This window comes from Bos grunniens, chromosome 4 (genome assembly GCF_055505025.1).
Source record: "Bos grunniens cultivar Pamir isolate PY7600 chromosome 4, Bosgru_T2T1.0, whole genome shotgun sequence".
Classification (NCBI taxonomy): domain Eukaryota; kingdom Metazoa; phylum Chordata; class Mammalia; order Artiodactyla; family Bovidae; genus Bos; species Bos grunniens.
Window position 1 is genome coordinate 39,168,649 of NC_141168.1, and position 12,363 is coordinate 39,181,011.

Here is a 12,363-nt window from a genome sequence, read left to right on the forward strand (position 1 = left end):
AGGAGCCTCCTCGTGGAGGGGGGGAGCGGAGGAAAAGGGCAGCACCGCCACCTCTGCTCGCGGCGGCGGAGGAAGAAGAAAGTCAGGGCCCCTACCCACCGGCACAGACTCAGAAACGCCCCCCCCCGCCCCCATCTCCCCGGAAACAGCCCCCCGCCCAACCCCGCACACTCGCTGCCCCAACCGTGAGCCGCAGCCGGGTCGCCCCCGCCTCGCCCCGCCCCGCCCCGCCGCCCGTCCCTGCGGGCAGCAGAGTGCGCGAGGCCTTAGGCCGGGAGTTGTTGTCAGGCCCAGGCCACTTCCGAGGCGCCCGCCGTGTGTCGCCGCCACTACAGGAGGACGACGTCGACGCTGAGAAGGAGGAGGAGGCGGCGGAGGCGTGTTGTTGTCTCGCCCACTCCCCTCCCCTGAACTCGCACCCAACGTCAGGGCGCGATGAAGTGAAGCGGCGACGAAGGTGGTACTTCCGCGTTGCGCTGCCGGAGCCGAGAGCGCAGCCGAGGCCGCTCCCCCACCCCTGGGGGGCACTTGGAGGACTCCGGACTCCCCCGCAGGTCAGCGCCCGGCGCATCTGGTGTTTTTGCGGCTGAAGCTAGGACGACGAGAGCGATCGGGAGCTCCTCCGCCCGGATTCCTGCTGCCCTCGGGCCCGGAGGCCGCTACGTACCCCACTGTGACCTGGAACCCAGGGACCCAAGTCCCGATCCGGATTATCGTGGCGCTTCTCCCGGACGGCCCTGGTGCTCGGTGTCCCTCCGCCGCCGCCGCTGCAGCCGTTCCCGTTTCCGGCGGGGGAGATGGCCAGGATCTGACCCGGAGGAGGCCGCACCCGCGCCGCGCTCTGCGGCGGGCTCTAGGCGATGCCGAGCAGCTCGGACACGGCGCTGGGGGGAGGCGGGGGCTTGAGCTGGGCGGAGAAGAAGTTGGAGGAACGCCGCAAACGGAGGCGATTCCTGTCCCCTCAGCAGCCGCCGCTGCTGTTGCCGCTCCTGCAGCCGCAGCTCCTGCAACCGCCGCCGCCCCCGCCGCCTCTGCTCTTCCTGGCTGCTCCCGGCACGGCCGCCGCCGCAGCCGCCGCCGCCGCGGCCTCCTCCTCTTGCTTCAGCCCGGGTCCCCCTCTGGAGGTCAAGCGGCTGGCGAGAGGCAAGAGGCGCGCAGGAGGGCGGCAGAAGCGGCGCCGCGGGCCCCGCGCCGGGCAGGAGGCGGAGAAGCGTCGGGTCTTCTCGCTGCCCCAGCCGCAGCAGGACGGCGGTGGCGGTGCTAGTAGCGGCGGGGGTGTGACCCCGCTGGTGGAGTACGAGGATGTAAGCTCCCAGTCCGAGCAGGGGCTGCTGCTGGGGGGGGCCAGCGCGGCAACGGCGGCGACGGCTGCCGGGGGAACGGGGGGCAGCGGCGGGAGTCCGGCCTCCTCCTCCGGCACCCAGCGTCGCGGGGAAGGGTCGGAGCGCAGGCCCCGCCGGGACCGCCGCAGCAGCAGCGGCCGCAGCAAGGATCGCCACCGCGAGCACCGGCGGCGGGACGGGCAGCGCGGTGGCGGCGAGGCCTCCAAGTCCCGCAGCCGCCACGGCCACGGCGGCGAGGAGCGGGCCGAGGCCGGCAAGAGCGGTAGCAGCAGCAGCAGCGGCGGCCGGCGGAAAAGCGCCTCGGCCACGTCCAGCAGCAGCAGCAGCCGCAAGGACCGAGACCCGAAGGCCCATCGAAGCCGGACTAAATCGTCCAAAGAACCGCCTTCGGCCTATAAGGAGCCGCCCAAGGCCTACCGGGAGGACAAGACCGAGCCCAAGGCCTACAGGCGGCGGCAGCGGTCCCTGAGTCCGCTGGGAGGCCGGGACGACAGCCCGGTGTCTCACCGGGCCTCGCAGAGCCTGCGGAACCGCAAGTCTCCCAGTCCGGCGGGAGGTGGCAGCAGCCCCTACTCGCGGCGGCTGGCCCGCTCCCCGAGCCCCTACAGCCGCCGCCGCTCCCCCAGCTACAGCCGCCACAGCTCCTACGAGCGCGGCGGCGACGTGTCCCCTAGCCCCTACAGCAGCAGCAGCTGGCGCCGCTCCCGGAGCCCCTACAGCCCCGTAATCAGGTGAGTTCCGCGTCCCGAGCGTCCGTCATGGGCTGGGCCGGCCGGAGCCTGGAGGCTGGGCTGGAGGTGATGAGACTCCGCAAAATTCGGGTCCGCGGGCGGGGCGAAAAACCCCACCTCGATCGGGGCTTCCGGTGGGGAGGGGCGCTTTCGCGCGCCCGGGACCCCTGGTGGGGGGATTTGGAGGGGACAAAGCGACAGGTCCAGCAGACTCTCTCCTCGCTCTGGAAAGGAAGGGTGGGGAAGAGTTCAAAGTTTTAAACTTGTTGCATTAATATATTAACAGATTTCTCTAAACTGCTCTTAGGTTTTTCCAGCCCAATTGCTTTGGGTAAACTGAAAGGTGGTTGGATTTGTCATAATTTGAAAGCTCTCAGAAGAGGTTTCATTGCTGGAGACGTAGGACTGGGTCACGGCTTAGGGAGTAAATATTGTAAAGGAGAGTCGGCACCAGGTGCTGATGTCAAAGTTAGGTGTGGATTGCATATGTTGCATATGAGGAGTACAGCGATGGGAGAAGCAGCCTTTCTGTAAAGATCGTTGTTTCAGTATGTGAAACAGCTGAAGTGAAAGCTCATGGTTATAAATTCGAAGATACTTATTTTATATTCTTGTGTGGAATAGTTTTTTCACCTGACCTTCCAGTCCTGGTTTTAGAAAAAAATGGCGAGATTGTGGTTTCATTGTTTGTGTGACACTCAGTTGCTGATAACGTCATTTAAATACAGTGTAGTTGCTGTGGTCCAGTATAGCGACCGAGTGAATGACTTAGTACTGAACGTTTCTTACACTATTACGCTATCTGCTATTTAAATTATTTACGTTACAGTTAACTGGACCTTTAAGTATCAGGATTTTTGTTTAAGTATCTTTGAAAAGTATAATTTGATCTAGTGAAATTGAAGTAATTTTTTTATGCAGCTGTTATGCCTTACCTGTTATATAATACTATTCTCCAAAAAAAGTGTGTGCCTTGATATAAATTTATATCTGTTAAGCAAAATAAATTGGAAGTAACTTTTGAGGATATTTCATGTTCTTAAATACCCTTTAGATGTGTAGGAATTCTAGGCTTTATAGTTTAGGGTATCGGAAAATGTCGGTTTTTTTTTTTTTTCTATTGGTCTTTTCAGTAATGCCAAGCAGCTGCTGAGCGTGGTTATGTTGACTACAATATGTGTACCTGTAAAATTAGATCTTCTTGAAGCGTCAGCCTAGTGTTTGTAAAGATGTGATTCCAGTAGAGATGTGTTTGCCTTTAAACCAAAACAGCTGTATAAATCTCTTCATTCTTGCAGGGTTGCGGCACACTTATAGTGCTAGTTGATGTGTTAAGCAGAGAATATCAAGATTGAACACTCAATTTCACCATATCTAGCTTCTATATCTTGTAAGAGTTTATATTTTACTTTAAATGAAATATGTTAGGTTTGCCAAAATGTTTATATTTTTTGCAGGTAAATTTGTTTTTGACTGATTAGGTCTAAGTTTCAGTGCTTTAGATAGATATTAAGTGTATGATGCAGGTTTAAGAATGAATTTTGTGTTTATCAGACTTTTTAGTTGCTAGGTACTTCAGTAAGGTTCTTTATTATCTAATAGTGCTGTGTATTTTGTATTTATTACAGAGCAGCGTTATGTGTGGTTAGGGGTGTTATTTTATATTTAGCAAGTATTTATTGAGCATGTATTATATGCCAGATAACTGTTTTAGGGACTGAAATATAGCAGTGAAGAAAGACAAGGTCCTTCCCCTTATGAGCCTGGCATTCTAGAGGATCATTCATACAGAATCTTTGCATGGTGTCTGTACTGATCACCCATGTTTATAAATGGTTGGATTTGGAAGAAGCTTTAGAATATATTGGCCAACATTCCTGACAGCCAGCCTTTTGACTGTGTGCATGTATACATCTAGAGGTGGGAAGATGTTATATTACTTTGCGATAGCCTGGAGCTTCTACTCCTGGTTTGCCCAGTTTCTTAGCAAGTCCCTGGGAGATTCCATTTCCTAAACTTTAACAGGGAAATACTTGTTTTTTTGGGTTATTTCAAGGATTAAATGAAAAATTTGTGTTTTGTGTATGTGTATTTAAAATTGGTAAATTTTACTGTATTTAAATTACATCTCAATAAAACTGATATTTTTAAATGGAAAAAATTTGTAAAGTATAGAAATATTATAGACTATTACAGAAATATAACATTGTAGAATATTTATAGAATAGCTTGAATTGCTGGAATTTTTCATATTGAAACCAGAAATCTGCCTCCACAAAACTTCTGCTCACTGCTTTGAGTTTAGCTTTTTGGAATGGTTCAGAGCAAACATGTATGCTGCCTCTTCAAAATATAGACATTTGTGTTTTCTGAGTCTTTTTTTTTCTGGGTCAAAAACCTAATTTTTCATACAGTTTTTAGATTTCACGTTGTATTATGCCTAGTTTGTCAAATGTCCTACTTGAAAATAGGACTCAATATATAGTTAAAATAGTTAATTGAAAAGCTTGATTTTTAAATATAGCAAATGTGTTATTACTGTTTTGGAACAACTAATTGATCTCTCTTGTCCACGTTAATGCAGAAAGTTTTAAGTAATTATGGTAGATGGCCCACATTGTTTAATGAATAGACTGTTGGATTGTGAGCTCCATGAAGGCGATTAGCCCGTCTTGCCTACCGTTGTGTTCCTAGTGCTCAGCGTAATATCTGGCACCAGTAGACTTATTAATTGTTGAATGGGGACAGGAAGGGATGATGGAGTTTACTGAGCATATGAAATGCTGTGGGCCTGGGTACTTAAGAGAGTTTAATAGCAACTGTGTATTTTGCTATAGGAAATAGCAGAGTGATATTTTGTAGCACTCTTGGAGCTTATGTATTAATGAATTCTCAGTGTAGATATTTTAAGGAAATGCATGCGCCTTTAAAATGATATGGAAACCATGGAATGAAAGTTTTTCTCTGTATTCCTAGAATAAATCCTCTATTCCATTGACTTCTACTTTATGACTTCTACTTCCATCGACAACCTGCTCTTTGCCTCCGTCTGAATCTTTAGCCCCCTGCTGCTCATGCTTTTCATAAAGTCCTTTCTTTTTCTCCTTTATAACCAGGTTACCATATTTTCTTTGCTAGTTGACTCTTGGGGTGTGAGAAGTCACATAATTCTGCTGATTGGCCTTACAATAAATGTGCAAGTGAACTGAAGAGAGGGGCTGTGTAGAATGAGAGAGTGGTACTGATATTTAGGTTTTACTGAGTGCCAGGCATTGACAGATATTTAACATACATTTACCTCCAAAACCCATGCTGTGGTTGGAACATTCTTGTTGATAGACTGGGAAATGGAACCTCTAAAAAGTTAAGTGATTTGTTCCAAGGTCAGCTTGGATTCAAATGCTGAGCTGATCCTTAAGTATAAACTCTTAACAGTTTATACGGGGCTCAGGGGAGCTGACCATCTACCTCACTTGGTGATCTGTTTTGCTAAAATTTACCCTGTTTGGTTACTTGTGTGTTAATTTCTGTTTTCTGACCATCTCCGCAGCATTTTGAGGATTTAAAAAAAAATTTCAAAAAAACCCAGATTCTTCTAAAGGTCCTTTCAGGTCATTTTGTCTTTTAAATTGTAGGTTTTATGAATAGGAGGCTAAAAACATTTCTTGGAGGCACTAGTAATACTTAGTTATTGACGGTTGTTTTGCAATGGCATGTCTTGGTCTGAAGTCACTCAAGTCAGACCAGTTTGAATCAGTACAATAAATTGCTATATGTAATTGATACCTTTTCTGAACCTGTGGAAGTTCTCTTCCACCAAGCAGCAGCAGAAGCCCCGATTGTGGAATAATGAGACCCTGAGGATCTAAAGACAGGCATACATTTAAATGAATTTACTGGTATTCACTTGCATATGTTGTAGGGTACCTCTGTTGTGGATTATTTAGTGTTTTGTCCTAAAAACTAGTGCTCAAAAATAAATGAAGACATTCCAGAATTTTTAAAACACTATTACTCATAAAATACTGATTTGATATGTACTTATTAGAAATGTCATGAATATCCATAGATGAATTGAGTTCTTAAAATGCTTTTCAAAAGTGTTAAAAAGATAGGCTAGTTGAATAAATACAGAAACACTCAGAAGGGATGGAAATTTAGGTGAACTGTCTTAAATCTCTAAACCTGTAATCACTCCTTTCATTCCCAAGATGGCCTTGTGTTTTGCTACTTCTCTGGCCAGACCTTACCTGACATTTCTGTCTACTCATTCTGTATCACATTTTTGTTTTAACACTGATATTATTGCCTTAGTTCAGGCCTTCATTTGTGATCAGACTTCCTTTTATTCTTTTCTTCCCTGTTCATCCATTCTTTTCTTCCCAGTTCATTCTTTATCCAGGAGAGTTTTCTGAAAATTTTCGTTAGGTTGTGTCACTTCCATTAATTTAAGTCCACATTTTCTAGTGCATTGTCAGTTAAGGCCTTTTATTATCTAGCCCTGTTCTATCAGAGTTCTACTTTTAGAGGCATTTCTATTTCTCTACATTTTTACTTTTGCTGTTCCTTTAGCTTGAAATCCCTTTCTCTTCTCTGCCTCCACTTCTGCAGCTCAAAATCCAGCTCAAATTCCACCATCCTGAGACCTTTCTCCATTCATCCAGAAAAAGTTAATTCCTTTTTTTAATATCCTTATAGCACTTTGCTGTAGCTTTAATGTAGAGCTCTTAAAAATTTAATTGTTTGTCTGACTACATTTCCCTACTAGATTGCAAGCTCTTAGAAGACAAATTCCAAAGTGTATTTATTAGTGGTTGAATTAATTTAAATATTTTTCTCCACAGATTAATGCAAATCAACTTTTGCACAGATGCCATTTGTATCTCTAAACTTACCTACTGTTTTGGTTCACATATACTCCAGGATGGGGGAAGTAATTGTTTTGATTTTCAAGTGAAGAATATAAGAACCTCCCTCTTTTAGCTTCTACTTTATTGGAATGAGTCAAGGATACTGGGAGTCACTTTTAATGTGAATAGAATGAATTCAGGGACTTCCCTGGCAGTTCAGTGTATAGGATTCTGTGCTTGGGGCCAGTGTTCAGATCCCTGGTTGGGGAACTAAGATTTTACATGCCAGGGTGTATGTGGGCCCTCCCCTAACCATCGCCCCCCCCACCCCCCCCGCCCGACCCCGACAAAAGAATAAGTTCAGACTTAGTGTTTATATTTGCACTCTGTTGTGTGATCCAATAATGATCTGTTTTTCTTGGTGAACATTTTCTAAATAGACTTGATGTCAAATTTTCATTACCTAACTCTGAAAAATTAATAGCTATTTCTGAAAAACAGTTGAAAATTAATGTTGCTAAATATTAATATTTAAGGTCATTTACATTTTTTATTCTGTATGCTTTCTATGAATATCACTTAAGTTTTTGCTGTGATTTTTGTTTTTGGTTGACTTTGTTTCATATGTAGATATTTGTAAACTTTAAACTGGATGTTGGAAGCAAAAGTATTTGCTAGAAAAATCAGCTCTTGTTTAGTTGCTCAGTCATGTCCATTTCTTTGCTACCTCCCATGGACTGCAGCACACCATGCTTACCTGTCCTTCACCATGTACTGGAGTTTGCTCAAACTCATATCCATTGAATCTGTGATGTCATCCAGCCATCTCATCCTCTGTCGTTCCCGTCTCCACCTGCCTTCAATCTTTCCCAGCAACAGGGTCTTTTCCAATGCGTTGGCTCTTCACATCAGGTGGTCAAGTATTGGAGCTTCAGCATCAGTCCTTCCAATGAATATTCAGGACTGATTTCCTTTAGGATTGACTGGTTTGATCTCCTTGCAGTCCAAAGGACTCTCAATAGTCTTCTCCAGCATCACAGTTCAAAGGCATCAGTTCTTCAGCATTCAGTCTTTTTTATTGTCCATCTCTCACATCTGTACATGATTACTGGACAAACCATAGCTTTGACTAGATGGACCTTTGTTGGCAAAGTAATGTCTCTGCTTTTTAATATGCTGTCTAGGTTTGTCACTATTCTTCTTTTAAGGAGCAAGTGTCTTAATTTCATGGCTGCAGTCACTGTCCATAGTGATTTTGGAGCCCAAGAAAATAAAGTCTGTCACTGTTTCCATTGTTTCCCCTATCTGTTTGCCACGAAGTGATGGGACCAGATGCCATGATCTTCATTTTTTGAATGTTGAGTTTTAAGCCAGCTTTATCACTCTCTTCTTTCACCTTCATCCAGAAGCTCTTTAATATAACCTCTTCTGGAAAAGGTCAGTTTTCATTCCAGTCCGAAAGAAGGCAGTGCCAAAGAATGTTCAAACTAGTGCACAGTTGCACTCATGTCACACGCTAGCAAAGTATTGCTCAAAATCCTTCAAGGTAGGCTTCAACAGTATATGAACTGAGCAAGAACTTCCAGATGTAGAAGCTGGATTTAGAAAAGGCAGAGGAATCAGAAATCAAATTGCCAACATCTGTTGGATCATAGAAAAAGCTAGAAAAATCAGAGGTATTATTCACAGTGATTTTTGTTCCATGAATTTCCACACATGCAAATTATGGAATCTAGTGTTCTTAATGTATTTGGAAAATAAATGTAAGTTAGAGGATCAAAGTCTAGGCTAAAAATTGGAATTTACATAAATGGAAATGAAAAAGGTAGTGAGAGGAACTGAAAACTGAAAGTAGTTAACGGGCCACATGCCTCCCCTTTTCTGTTTCTGCATTTTCATTGCATAGGGAAACTTTCACTGAGGTATTTTATTTGACACTTCAAACTTTGTCCACCTTTTAATTAATTATTTCACTTCTCTTGGAGTCATTTCTTTTTCTGATATTGCTCTTCATTATTTTTTATGTATCCTCAAAGAATAATAGAGGCTTATGTAGACATTTTGGTAGTACAGAGAAGTATAAGAGATTAAAAGTCCCTTTGAATCCACTTACCTGAGATCACCCTATGACATTTTGATGAACATGCTACTAGACTTCTGTGCATATATTTGCAAGGACATAAGATTTTACATAACATACTATAATTCTATTTTGTAACCTGTACTCCATATGTATTTTTTATATTGACTTCTAGTATTGTTATATGAATATATTGTAACTTGTTTGTCCAAGTCCATTTTGCTAGATTCTTAGTTTTTTGTTTTTTTCCCTATGATCATGGATGCATCACAAAATTTTTGTGTACATTTGTTCATAATCTCTCCTAGATTGGATTTCCTAGAATAAAATTGCTGGGGTCAATTTATAGGCTTATAAGCTTGATACACTATCATATTGACCTTTAGAAGACTTATCAATTTATATTTCCCAATGATGTGAGAGTGCCTGTTTCTTTGGTATCACCATCACTTGGAATTGTCAGATGTCCCACTATTTTTTTTTTTTTTTTATTTGTGTTTCTTTAATATCTAGTAAGGATGCCTTTATTTTCATTCATATATTGAATGTTCTAATTTCTTGATTCATTATTTTGTTGTTCTTCTAATTTATAAGAGCTCTTTGTATTAGATTCTAAGTGTTTTTTATGGTACTAATATTTTTGTGAGTCTTTTAACCTTCTTTATATAGCTTTTAGTTTTAACAAGTTTTGGATTTGTGTGTGCATACATGTTTTAAGTGGCATTAGTTTCTCTCAAACATCCAGTGGGAAAACCTTAATAATACTTAACTCCTCTCCTTCCCGAGTTCTGATGAATTGCTTGTTCTAATTGGTTCTTCTGTAATGGTCTTTGTGTCGTGTGCTCAGTCACCTCAGTTGTGTCTACCTCTTTGACCCTATGGGCTGTCCCCTGCCAGTCTCCTCTGTCCATGGGATTCTCTAGGCAACAATACTGGAGTGGGTTGCTATGTCCTTCTCCAGGGGATCTTACCGACCTGGGGATTGAACCTGAATCTGCCCGTGTCTCCTGCATTGCAGATGAATTCTTTACCCATTGAGCTACCTGGGAAGCCACTTGAGAAGTAATGATCTTTAGTGTGCTCTTACTTAGTTTGGAACTCTTTAGCTCATGTCCCTATTGTTGATTCTGCTTGCTTTTGGGCTTTACATTTTTGAGTCCCTCCTGTTTTCTGCATTCAAATTAATCTTAAAATGCTACTTTGAATCTGTCATTTATCTGTAAAACATGTTTACAGAGTCAAATCCTTGAATTGGGTATTTAAGATTCTCCATTGTAGACAGATCCAAAATAGCCTTATTTCTCACTGTATATGCTGATGACAATACAAACTGGACTCCTTACTATTTTAAAAATATGGAGTTGTAAGCTCCTATACCTTGGTTTATGTCATAACTTTCATTGGCCAGTCCTGCTTGTCCATTCTTTCAACCACAGTTTGGGTGTCATCTTCTCTATGAAGCCTTCGTTAATCTCATCCCAAAGTGCTTTGTCTTAATGCTTTTTTCTCTGAGATCACTTTTATGTGTACAACCAGGCTTACATTAAATAGAATTCTCCCACCTAACCCCAGGTATATTGGACATGTTTTATTTATTCATTTTTTAAAATTCAGTTTTATTGAAGTATAACTTTACATGTAGTATAATTCACCAGTTTTAAGTGTATAGTTAAATGGATTTTGGCAAATATATATATATACACACACCTGTGTAACAGTCATCACAATCATGATAACTGGAACATTCCTGTTGCCTCAGAAAATTCCCTATGCCTCTTTGCGGTCCATTGTCTGCTTCTACCTGTGGTCCTTGGCAACCACTAATTTACTTTCTGTCACATCAGTTTTACCTTTCTTGATGTCATATAAATGGAATTATATGGTATGTAATTTTTGATGTCTGTCTTTTACTTAGCATGCTTTTGAGATTCACTGATGTTATTGTATATTCTAGTGGTCTGTTCCTTTTTATTGCTGAGTAATATTCCACTTAGGAATATACCATAGTTTGCTTATCCTGCTACCCAGTTGATAAACCATTGAATTGTTTCCAGTTTGGGGCTGTTGTGAACAAAGCTGCTGTGAACATTTGAATATACTTTTTTTTTTTTTTTTTGGATGAACAAATTAGGGGTGGGATTGTTGTGTTGTATGGTTAAATGAATGTTTGACTTTATAAGAAAATGCCAGTCTGTTTTCCAGAATGGCTGTACCATTTTGCATTCTAGTTGGCCATGTTTGAGCATTCCAGGTACTTTGCATTCTTACTGAGACTTCAGCTTTTGTCTTTGATTTTAGCTGTTCTAGTTGATACATAGTGGTATATCATTGTGGTTTTATTTACAGTTTCCATAATGACTAGTAATGTTGAGCTTCTTTCTAGTTGCTCTTCCTGTCTTCTGTGAAGTATCTTAAAATGTTTTGTCCATATTCTTTGTGAATTGAATTGCTTATCTTATTGAGTTCTATGAGTTCTGTGCATATCCTGGGTACAAACTCTTTATCAGATAACGTATCTTGTAAAGATGAGCCAGTCTGTGGCTCACCTTTTCTTAACAGTAATTTCAAAGAGCAGAAGTTCTTAATTTTCATGGAATCCCACTTGACAGTTTTTTTCTTTTATGATTTCTGTTCTTTGTCTTCCTATCCTGCACTCAAACTGCCTAACTCATGTTCACAGGTTTTCTCCTCGAGTTTTTCTTTTTTAATTGAAATATAGTTGATTTACCGTGTTGTGTTAGTTTCTAGTGTATAGCAAAGTGATTCAGTTATTTATATATATATATATATATAAATCCTTTTTCATTATAGATCATTATGAGATTGAATATATATACCCTTGGCTTTGTAATATATATTTTTAATTTGTCACAGTCTACTTTCATGTATAGTATAACATTACAGGAGCATATCTCCATTTTCTTCTTGTCTTTTGCACTGTTCTTGTCATGTTTTATTTCTACATGTGTATAACTTATGTTATAAGTAGACATGAAATGTAAAATGAGAAAAGATACTTAGCTACTTTATATATACCTTTCTTTTTAAAAAATTTCTCGTTTATTTTATCTTTGGCTGTGCTACGTCTTCATTGCTGTGTAGGTTTTTCTCTAGTTGAGATGAACAGGGGCTTCTCTCTAGTTGTGGTGTGTGGGCTTCTCATTGCGGTGGCCTCTCTTCTTGTGGCTCCCAGGCTCTAGAGCATAGGCTCAGTAGTTGTAGCACATGGGCTTATTAGCTGCTCTGTGGCATGTGGGATCCTCCCAGATTAGAGATTGGACCTGTGTTCAATGCATTCTCATGCCTTGGCAGGCAGAGTCTTTACCACTGAGCCACCAGAGAAGCCCTTATATAGACCT

General features: G+C 42.5%; 1 protein-coding gene across 8 annotated transcripts in view; it reads left to right on the forward strand.

The window, feature by feature from the left end:
• Nucleotides 1–860: 860 nt before the first annotated feature.
• CDK13 (cyclin dependent kinase 13) overlaps nucleotides 861–12,363 on the forward strand; it is a 125,555-nt gene continuing 114,052 nt past the window's right edge. For all 8 annotated transcript variants that reach the window (XR_015162291.1, XR_015162292.1, XM_086395992.1 and 5 more), the window contains exon 1: nucleotides 861–2,074. Coding sequence is in view for 6 of the 8 variants with exons in the window: in XM_086395992.1 (XP_086252118.1) it covers nucleotides 861–2,074 (1,214 nt within the window). In the remaining 2 variants the exon portion in view is untranslated. The remainder of the gene's footprint in view (nucleotides 2,075–12,363) is intronic.